Source organism: Dioscorea cayenensis, chromosome 20, assembly GCF_009730915.1.
Source record: "Dioscorea cayenensis subsp. rotundata cultivar TDr96_F1 chromosome 20, TDr96_F1_v2_PseudoChromosome.rev07_lg8_w22 25.fasta, whole genome shotgun sequence".
Taxonomy (NCBI): Eukaryota; Viridiplantae; Streptophyta; class Magnoliopsida; order Dioscoreales; family Dioscoreaceae; genus Dioscorea; species Dioscorea cayenensis.
In genome coordinates this window covers 15,324,070-15,335,427 of record NC_052490.1, presented here as the reverse complement: position 1 = coordinate 15,335,427, position 11,358 = coordinate 15,324,070, and the positions used below count along the sequence as shown (strand labels likewise).

At 35.9% G+C, this 11,358-nt stretch overlaps 1 protein-coding gene across 3 annotated transcripts; it reads left to right on the top strand.

The window, feature by feature from the left end:
- The first annotated feature begins 33 nt into the window (after positions 1 to 33).
- LOC120251182 lies at positions 34 to 11,077 on the top strand. 3 transcript variants are annotated; one of them, XM_039259720.1, is made up of 9 exons: positions 34 to 368; positions 439 to 516; positions 812 to 929; positions 2,902 to 3,573; positions 3,721 to 3,823; positions 7,219 to 7,319; positions 7,423 to 7,597; positions 10,297 to 10,467; positions 10,554 to 11,077. In XM_039259720.1, exons 3-9 carry the CDS (start codon positions 927 to 929, stop codon positions 10,823 to 10,825), a joined length of 1,497 nt encoding a protein of 498 aa, XP_039115654.1. In that variant the 5' UTR covers positions 34 to 368; positions 439 to 516; positions 812 to 926; the 3' UTR covers positions 10,826 to 11,077. The 3 variants fall into 3 exon arrangements, with proteins under 3 accessions (XP_039115654.1, XP_039115653.1, XP_039115652.1); XM_039259719.1 differs by lacking the exon at positions 812 to 929 and having other exon boundaries at positions 35 to 368; positions 10,554 to 10,654; positions 10,757 to 11,077; XM_039259718.1 differs by lacking the exon at positions 812 to 929 and having other exon boundaries at positions 35 to 368.
- Positions 11,078 to 11,358: the final 281 nt, after the last annotated feature.

Here is an 11,358-nt window from a genome sequence, read left to right as displayed (position 1 = left end):
TTTTTAAATTGTTTTAGTTCACAAAGTCTCAAGAAAAATAAAAGTCAGTACGGAGATCAATCAAGAAGGAAAAAAAGAAAGAAAAAATGATCCTCTTCCACCACGCCGGAGCCCGCACGGCCTGCTATCCCAGTCCAATCAACCCTAGTTTTTCCTGCCAGCGACGAGCTCCGGCGATCTCGTATCGTCTCATAGTGCGGTCTTCATCTTCTTCTCCTTCGAATCCGATGTCTGAGATGCTGGAGGCTTCCTCCATTTTGAAGGAAGGCAAAAAGCCGGCCGTATGCACCGCCGATGAGCTTCACTATGTTGCGGTGCCAGGCACTGAGTGGAGACTCGCTCTCTGGCGCTACTTGCCCTCTCCGAAGGTTCTTACTCGTTTGCATCTGCCTTTTGATTGTTATCCTATTCTTCTTTCACTGATGGGGTTTTGTGTAGGCGCCGGTGAGGAGTCATCCTCTGATGCTTTTGTCTGGGGTTGGGACGAATGCGATTGGCTATGATTTATCTCCCGGGGTGAGCTTGCTCCTTTCTCTATCAATTTTTTTTTTCTTGAATGAATTATTTTGGAACTATGAAACAAAATTGGCGTTGAGTATTTTGAGTATTTTCATTTTCCCTGCCCATCAATGATAATGTTTAAAATTTAGAACTTTGATAAATGGATTGGTGGAAGCATTAATTGTGGTTTGTTGAGAGTCAGAGGTTGAAGGATCAGTTTGGTTTGCTATATGTTGCATGAAGTGATTTGTTGTTGTCAAAGCTGTTTTGGGTCTTTAGATCAGTGATCTTAAAGTTTCTTTGTCAATAGGTGAAATGATGGTGACATCTTGATAGGTGCAATTCAAAATATGTTATTGTTACCTTCTTCAAGTTATGACTGCTTACATCCTGTTAGTCCGATTGTGTGGAAACACTAGGTTTGAATGGTAGGCTTACCTTATCTTCTTTCTAATTTTTTTTTCTCTCATTATAATTTCTAGTACCTGTCATGCATTGATCTTCTTGCAATTTCGTAATGTTGAATGGTATATACTCATAAATAAGTAGTAATTTCTTGCAGGTTTTAATTTTTCATTAATATGTCAAAGACCTCTAGTCTTTTGATCTTTCTCCAATAATATATATATATATTTTTTTTTTTCTTTTCTCTTTAAAAACACAATGTGTAGAGATGTTATGCATCATCCCTTAATTACAGTTAATTTTCTAGTAAATTTAGGAAAATTTAGAATAGAAAGAAACAACTGTAGAGATGAGTGCAATCCAATTAAACCCAGTGCACTCTTTCTTTAGGAGACAAAAATCATGTTTAAATCTCCATTCTGACGATTTACTAAAGGTGTGCAGAGGAAAAAAAAAAGAATGAATAGACATACAGAATCCTTGGTGCCTCGGTGGGAGGTCCATAACATAGTTAAACATGTGATCTCCCTTTCTTGTATTAGCTCAGCACTAATTTTAATGCTTGTGTAGCCAATACAGAGATTAATAAATAATTCTTGTCCTTATGAGCTTGACGAGATGAGTAGATAAGAGAAGATAAATTTCAAAATATTTGTAAACAGATGAAGTCATTAAGGAAGAGGGAGCTGCTGCTCCTTCCCAGCAGAAACAAGACCACTGGCAGCTATTAAATTAGGGTAGGTTAACTCCATATAAACTTACGTAGATATTCTTGGTAAAGGTTGGTCACAAAAAGTTATATAAAAAGGGAAACACATAAGGTAAGCTTCTTTACTGATGATATCATCTCTTGGGCACTTGTATGATGATATGATCTCCTTTGTAATTATTTCTAACTTAAGTTTTAGTCCTACTATACTAACATTATTATTTTTTGGCTGAATCTCCTACATTTTGTAATACAATGGCAAATTGTTGTTTCATAATAGTAAAATGGTGGTGTCGCACCTGTTATATTATTTGCTTGAAGGGCTGATAGTTTCTTCAATATTCTTTGAGATTGCCAGTCTGATGACATTGTCTGACACCATTTCCATGATTACTTCATTTTGTATTTTTCCTAGTTTATTATCAGAATAACGCTAGGGTACTTGCCACACAGCATTGTATCATGACCTTTCCTAAAGGTAACTGATGTATTACTCACTAGGCTGGCTATTGTTATCTCGTATTCCATTTCCTAAGAAGTAACATATTCCCTGCTTGTGTCTTGTTGATTGAGTGATACCGTCTCCTATAGTTGCTCCATTAATTCTAGGATTCTGGCCTGATTCAACTTTATCAGCTTGGTTTATACAAGGGCAACATATGGCAATACGGACATGCCAGTTTTTATCCTGATCAAGCTTAAGTATGCGCATGACTGTCTTGAGCATTTAGTCAATCATGTTTATATCTAAAATGGACACTTTATAGGTACATCTTTTCTTAAGTGTCATTGATATAGTCTGAATTTGTTTGCCTTAGATGCTATCAACAACTAATGAGCACATGGGATGTCAAAGGCATGGTTGACATTCTCTTTATCTGGCAAAAATGTTTTCTAAAACTTGCTCTGGATTTTTCCTTTTTTGCATTTTACTGCAGAGGTCCGGGCAAGCTGTAAATTAAGCTCAGCAAGCTGACAACCTATTGATATTGTTGAACTTCTTAATTTAGAAACTGCAAGCACAATTTATGCGTATGTCACCAGTTTATGTACTCTTTTCTTGTTATCCCAAATTTAGCAATTTACACAGCTTGCATTAATAAAAATTGTGATATACGAGTTCATTTTCTTCCTCAACTCCCAAGTAACTGAGATTAATCTTTTCCTTTTTTTTGCTGATGTTGTAGACCTCTATTGTCTTCTTTTGCAACTCAATTTATTTCTTTATTGTTTATTTTTTGTGCACCAAATTATTTGATATACTGATCCTGATATAATGTTTGCAGGCTTCATTTTCTCGTCACATGTGTAGCCAAGGATTTGACACATGGATTGTGGAAGTGAGGGGTGCTGGATTGAGTATTCGTGATAGCGGTCCCAAGTCACAACCTCCTTCTAAAGCTTTAATCTCTGAATTTGTTACCGTTATTGATGGTAATGCAAATGGTGTTCCGCTTTTGGAAAAACAGTCAGTTGTGATGACTGACTCAGGCTCAGAATCTGAAATTTCTGTTGTTAGTAGAGATAGTAAGGGTGAATTGGCATTGGATGAACCACAATTAGTGACAAAGCTAACGGATGCCTTTTTGCGGCTGGCTGAAACACTCTCTGGATATTTAAATGATGGTCAATTGATGGTCGTCTCTTCCAAGTTTTTGGATAGAATTTCTGAACTTCTCGGAGATGCTCGATTATCTGACCGATTTAATGAGATCAAGGGCAGCATTTCAGGTTTATTAAAAACAAGGGAAACCTCTGCAATTGCTGCCCAAATCAGAGAACTAAGTCAGCGGCTTGTGAATATTATTGATGATGGACAGCGATCAGTTTCACCACAATTGTTTGATTTGCAAGAACGTCTCTCAGCAACGATTGAAGATTTTCAGAAACAACTTGATTTGATTGTAACCTATAATTGGGATTTCGATAATTATTTGGAGGAGGACATCCCTGCTGCGGTGAGGTGACATCCTCTTGCACTAATGTCAATCTATATGTCAAACATCTTTTGATTGGCATTGTGACTTCTTCTATTTTCATAATTTGATAATTGATTTTTTGTTTGATTTGATAAGTTAAGTGTAGCCTCACTTTGATATTTGTAGATGGAATATATTAAGCTAGAAAGCAAGCCAAAAGATGGTAGAGTGCTTGCGATCGGTCATTCTATGGGAGGAATTCTTTTGTATGCAATGATATCCAGATGTGGTGAGGCTCTTGACTTCCACATTTCCTTTTCAAATTTTTACCATACTTGTTAAACTGAAGTATTTTGTATTTCATTTGGCTTGTTCCTCAGCTATTCAAAGCCACTTCTAGTCACTCTAAGCCTATATCTCTTTGCCCAAACATATAAATGCATCATACCCTAGGTCACTTCTATATGTGTTTGATTATATGTCACTTCAGGAAGTTATAAAACAAAATGGAGATATGACAGGAATTAGTTTTGGATGTCATTGCATGAGAAAGTCATGGATATGATAGGAATTAAAATGAGACTGCTTCACTCGAAAGATAATTAGGTACCTTATAAATTGAAAGCCTATTAAATTCAAGAAAATGCCTGTTTTTTATATCTGCAACTTTACTGGGTGTTTCACCACATGAGCTTTGATGTATAATGCCTTTTTTTTACAGATGTCCCCAGACGCTATTAAAAAACACCTTTCCATTATCGCTTTTGAAGCTCCAAGTGATGCTAGAAATTGAGTTTTCATATTATTAAGGAAATTCATGAAAAATTTTTCTGTCTGATTTTTTTTCCTTGAACAGATATACCTACATGAGCCTCATGTGATCATTTATAAATGTTACAAACCATCATTTTCTTGACAAAGTGGTGACTTGTGAAGCCCTCCAAGCATCACTATGTACTATTGAAAATGGCTTAGAGGGCTTATATGTTTGTAAGGGAAAAGACACATGATGATGCTTTGCCAGTTTGCAAGTTCCACATATAAATAAATAAATAAATATATATATATTGATAAACACCTTTGTGAACAAAAGCTTTATATAATGAAAACTCAGATGTCCTAACCTAAAATGCCATAACATATCGTTTTTATTAGAAATAGATATCGAATTGAAGCAAATACTTTGAGTTTGTTATTGAAGTTGGATCCATTTTCGAAAACATAAAGACACCTCGATGTTTAACACTATTTATTGATAAGAGATCACATGACAAGTTTGGAACATAGAGAACATAATGAAAGAATGATAGAAGATGAGAGGATGATTGAACCTTTCCCAGCACTAACAGAAACGGACCCATCTGTTATTTTTATTTGTTGATTTCCTGCACAAGGATTATAACAAACAAGTAATTTTGCAAATCCAATCATATGGTTTGTTGCACCCCAGTCTACAATCCAAGTATGGCTATTGGTGGAATTGACACTAACAAGAGCAGGATGAAGGTAATTACTTTTTGGGCTACAGAACATGATGGCAAGGGTTTTACAAACAAATTTGAGGACTGAAGGAGTTTGTCCAGGGTGTCTATTTCTTCCTTAGTGCATGGAGATTCTCTTCGAGATTGTTAACCTTAATATTCACTTGAGACTTCAAATGCCTAATTCTTAACTTTTTTTTTTTTCTTTTTCAATCCAAGGGCTTACCATGTAACCTTCAGCACATTTTATGGTACGCCAAGGCTTGTCACAATGATCACACCAAGGTTTTTTAGCATTTGACTTATCTGCATCAAGTTCCGGCTTCGGGACACTAAGGCCGACCTTTCACTGACCTTTCTAGTTCTTGATTAGATACGACATCAAGTTTTTTTTGTCATGATATACCAGCTTGCTTTTTCATGTCATTATGAGAGAAAACTTCTTGCATATTAGGCAGGCCTTACAGTTCCAGTTTACACCTGTGAGGAACATGTAGACTCAGCCGTGCTCTTATTTCCTGAGGCACTTTGCACTGTCAGTGGAGCGTTCCCATTTATTGTTATAATAGAGATCAAGTTCTTGCCGCAATGTTAGCATCTCATCATGGTTGGTTGTCAGATCACAATCTCCTTGCTTCTTGTGCCACGGTTTGATTTTGATTGCAAATATTTGAGAATAATTCTCCACATTGGAGTAAATACCATTGACCCCATATATACTTCCTTGTCTGTTGGCAAAAATAGAGAAGGTTTTCCAATTACAAGTTTCATCAAATTTACAAGCCACACAATCATCGTGGAATTCTCTAATCGCCATGCTGCAAAGATGGGATATCTTCTGCTAGTCTTTTCACCTCGCCATGAAACTGTCCAAGCATTAGAAGTTTTTGAAGAATTACAAGTTTTATGGTCTTCCCCCTCTAAGAATTCAACTTATGAGCAGTCAAATGAAGAATATTGGTTGTTGAAGAGAGTGAAAATCAACTCCAGTTGTTGATATGATTGTGGAAGCGCTGCCAGCAATCTCTCCCATGGATGTCAAGCCATGGTTACAAAGAATGAAGTGGAGAAAGAGAAGTTGTAATACTCTCCTCTATTTTTTTTGTTAATCAAATAATACTCAGAATTACAAGATATAAAAAGGCAGTGAAGATAGGAGCAAGCTTCTGCCATGTAATCTCAACATAAAGAACCAACCAGATCCTAAATGCTATCTCAGTCACTCTCTAACTAATCCTTGTTTATTGTCAGATTGAGAAGGGATACTTTGTGGATGAGTGGATGATCTGAAATGTGACTACAGAATTTATCCATACTTTATTTTATTTTTATATATAAGATGAAATGTTACCAATAGCCAGTCAAATAATGGACTCTTTGTTGATCTTAAAGCTTATGAAGTTTGATGTTTCATCCTTGGGTATTTAAAGGTCCATGGTTTATGAAATCAATGCAGTCCACTTAACTGCTTAAAGTGGCATTTTGGCATACGAAACAGCTTGTCATCTATAGAAGTAAATTTTTCTTGAAACAGTTTTCTTGAAAGCACACAAACTCATTGCTATAAAATTTTAAATATGATATTTTTCCAATTGCTTTATGTACCAGTAGTTAGCTTCTCACTATCTAATATCAATCCTTTTTCTTTGTATCATATATATTTTAATCAAAATTTTCTAACCAATTAAAATAATTATTTGTAATGCAAAGTTTGTGATGGATTGGTACTACCATAGCATTGATGAGATGCATATGTTCTCTCACAAATGAAGAATCATGCCATTTATCTTGAACTATGCTTTAAACCGCAAAAAGATTAATGTTTAGATTGCTTGCTGTGAAACCTTTACCATTCTTTTCTTTTCTTTTATTTTATTACTCTGCGATATTTTGGGGTAGATATGTAGGCATACTCAATTACAAAGTAAGATAAGATCCAAACTAATCAACTAGAACGAGATAGGACTAAGCTAAGTATTTCTAACATGTACTTTTAGTTTCTTGACATTTTCTTTGTGTAGATAATGATGCTTGATAGTTATATTCACTTTGGACTATAAATCACGAGACTATGTTAAAATATGGGGCCAAGTCTTTGTAAAACAATGCCTCTTGGAACTGAAGTGTTAATACCTATGTATCAGTGCCTCTTTGACGTAATTAGCATTATTTTAATCTCATATTTGTCTTTCTTGCATGTAAGCTTTTAGAGGAATGAAGTCTGGACTAGCAGCAATGGTCACTCTAGCATCATCAGTTGATTATACCTCATCAAAATCTTCACTTAAATTGTTATTGCCTCTTGTAAGTGAAAAGAAATTAAATATGATGGAATGGCTTGTTTTTGTTGTGTGTATACTATTTCCATAACATGGCTGTTTTGTTAAATTTATAATTATTTTTTCAGGCTGATCCTGCACAGGCGCTTAATGTCCCTGTTGTTCCATTGGGAGCATTACTTGCAGCTGCTTATCCTCTTGCATCTCGTCCTCCTTATGTTCTCTCATGGCTCAATCCTCAGATTTCAGCACAGGATATGATGCATCCTGAGTTGTTGAGGAAGCTTGTATTAAATAATTTCTGTGAGTATTTATGCCCAATTGTTTTTCAAACATGATTTTAGCTATTTCCCATGCTTGCTTGTTTCACTATATATTTCTCTGCGTTTATGGGTCCCTATTTACCTTAAGTTTTCAGCTAGACTAGTTTATGCAATGTGGTATATCTTTAGTTTAATTTCCAGAATCACCATTAACCTTGGTTGTACTTTCTAACAATATCATAATCAACTTTTGGAATCTTAAAAAGCTTCATGCCTCATTTTTTCTGTTGAGAAAGCCTCTTAGTTTCACAGTGCACTTTGTAATTAAAAGCAGCAAGCATCAATAGCATTCTACTGAATGTTAGTAACCATTAGAATTTCAAAATAAATATTTTATTTATTAGCACACAAACTTTCATGAAAATCTTTCTTTGACAAACTGTTCGACGATTTGGTTATGTCGAAGGTCATGGGTTCAACTTTCTCCTCTGCATACTAGTTTTGAATAAATACTTGCTTAACTACTAGTGGGCTAGTTTTCTCAATTGTTACTGTACCATACTAATGCGATAGCCAGTAATCTGGGCTTTAACATTTTGTCGAGGGATTATGAGGTTCGCACCATAATAAGATGGAGATAGCAGCCATATGGTTATTCGTTACATGGTAAGAGGGCTGGCCAAATAGCTCATGGTATCAGTTTGTCTCTTGAGCCATTAAGTGATAACTCAGTAAACGAAGATCTTGTTTTGTTGCCAAAGACTTGGCATTTGCAACTTGAGAGGCCAATGAAAGGACTATAAAATCTGCCCCATAAGATCCTCATCCATCAACCTGGTAAACACTGAAATTTCTTCTTAGAACATTATCCGTGATAACCATTCTTGTAAGGCTTGCATCTTTGAGGGCTTGTCTTCAAGATTGCCATATATGGTTGCTCATATGCTCTTCAGATTTGTGGACTTTTGTTTTATGATGAGCAATTTTTACCATCAATTGGTAAGCTTCTGATTATTGCTTTAAGGTTTGTAACATCATATTTTGTGATTACGTTAAGATTGGGTAAATATCATCATCAATAGGTAACTTATGCTTCCAGATCCAAATATATGTTAATAGATCCATTGCCATGGCATTCCTTTTCAAAATGCACTGGAAGGGAAAAAAGGGTTTTGGTGTTGAAGATAAGGTTAAAGCATGTATTTATTGCCATCAATTTCGGTCACTGCTGTTCGTATATGTGACACTGCAAATTGAGGGTTATCTCTTTTATTTTTCTAGAAAAAGAGCCAAGTCCTGGCTAATAAGAGAAGAGATTAGACAAATGAAATAAATAAAATAATAATAATAAATGACAAAAGGTGAAATTTCATGCCTGATCTTTGCCTCGTGTTTTTCATGGTTGAGAATGGCCCAGTGTGCTTATAGTTATCATCATATGGTTTCAAGGGATCAAAGAAAACAAACCTAATTTTAAAAGAAGCCCCATTCTAAGGCAACCTTTGAATTCTCACAGGATTTAAGCAGAGACTGTATTCTCTGACAAAAACCAAAGATAACTGGTATAGTAAGTGGAAATAGGGCTAAAATACTAGGCAAATGAAGCAACCAGCAGAAAAACAAAAGCCTAGAAATTTGTGAATTTTCTGTTATGCAGGGATTGTTTTCTTTGACTTGCATATCCTTACGAGGAAGCACCCTTTTTAAATTAAATGAGTGCGTACCCCATTGTCTCTCAGGAAGTGCACTAACCTGGTGGCCAAGTTAGTTGATGTTTTATCTTCGAGCACTATATTTTATACGCAAGCACAAGGTCTCTCTCTCTCTCTCTCTCACCCACACACCCACACCCACACCCACACGCACACACTCTCACACCACGTAGACATACACATACACACAGGTTTATATATATGTGTACTGTCAGCTGTGTAGCATGTGCCACCTTTGTTGTCAATTTTTAATTTCGAAAATTGGCCTGAAGGACGCTTTTGTCAGGGGACAAATCATACATTTACATAACCATCCTATTTCGCTTTGCATACCTTTGTTAATTGTGCATGCATATCATTAATTAGTTTCATGTGTATTTTTGCCTTGGAATTTTTGGTTTTGTTGTTGATGTGTGTGAAATTAGCCAGGTGCACTACATTTGGGTACATTATTTTTTTCTATTTATTTTGGTTCAATTATCAGTACTGGCTTTTTATGTAATTATTGTGCGAATAGAATTTGTAATTGGAATGTAACAGGCCATGATGTGCATCTTGAGGGATTCCTTGGAATATAACAGGGCATTATCTTGTGCTTTCAAAGCACTGCATATGCCTGTTGTTCCATAAATATATTTCCAAAATGTTTGTATAGAATATTCACCTTTGAAAAGTTTGCAGGTATGAAGCTTTTTCCTTCATGTTATCCCTTTTCAAACATTTGCTGGTTATTTGGTGTTCAGGATAGACCAGTTTCTGTTTTATAAGATAATGCTGCAAGCTGAACCTAACCCAACCCAACCCAAATTATTGCCATCAGAAAATTTCTTTGGTAGCATGGTTAAAGGCCTATTTTCGAAAATCAGTACGAGGAAGCATATGTGATGCTCTGGTTCTTAAGTATAGGTCTGTAACACTCAGATGCACTGACCTAATTGTGTTGTCTATGGCATTAGCTTCTTGAAAATTATCGAACTGGGTACTATGAGAAAAACTAATCATTTTTATAATTTATCTCGATTTCTAGGTACTATACCTGCTAAGCTCTTATTGCAGCTCACAACTGCTTTCCGAGAAGGGGGATTACGTGATCGAACATGCACATTTTCTTACAAAGATCAACTGCACAAATGTAATATTCCTGTTCTTGCTCTTGCTGGAGATCAGGACCTGATCTGTCCACCTGAGGCTGTGTACGGTAAGCAATTTTCAGTTTTATTATCTACCCAATTGATATCTGCTGTACAAATTACAATCTGTTTTCCTCTAATATCGAAATGGCAGATACCATTAAGCTCATTCCTGAGTTCTTGGTTACATACAAAGCTTTTGGGAAACCAGATGGTCCACATTATGGTCATTATGATTTGGTCGGAGGCCGACTGGTGAGTGTTCTCTATGACTGTCGATACTCGGCAGCTCTAAATAAAAAGTTTGTTCACATTCTTCCTTTTCTCCCTCTGCCTCTTTTTTTCTGTTGTGTGCAGGCAATTGATGAAATTTATCCTTGCATAATTGAGTTTCTTTCCCAACATGATCAATTATGCTCAGATTAACCAGAAACGATCAGTATAGTTGGATGCCACATTGTGAAGATTCATGCCATTCATTGGTCCCTTTGGGACTAAAGCATACCTTTACAAAGTTATACAAAACCATGCAAAACTAGGTTGTGCCAAACATTGTAAAATGATTTGTTTCTAAATCAACTAACTAATTTCTCTCACCAATGCTTTCCGTCTCTGCTTGATATGTTTTGATATGAAGAACAAGTGTATGCAGATGATGAATGTTTCTTTGTATTGATATTTGTGGAATTCAGGTGGGTCCATGTTATTCTCTTCGTCCAGGGTGATACGGTAAATGATCCCAAATGAATGGGAATAGATGTGGAAAGTATAATTATAAATAACAATCGAATTTATGGAAGCATTGGTTTATACATTCCTCTTACCATCTGTTTGGATGGAGTCTCCCTCTAGAGGGGATGTTTACTAATATCAATGCACACCCATGATTGGGTGTGCATGTGAGAGCAATCATTACCTTCCATGGGGTTAGCTTATTACCCCCGGTGGGTAATTGTTAT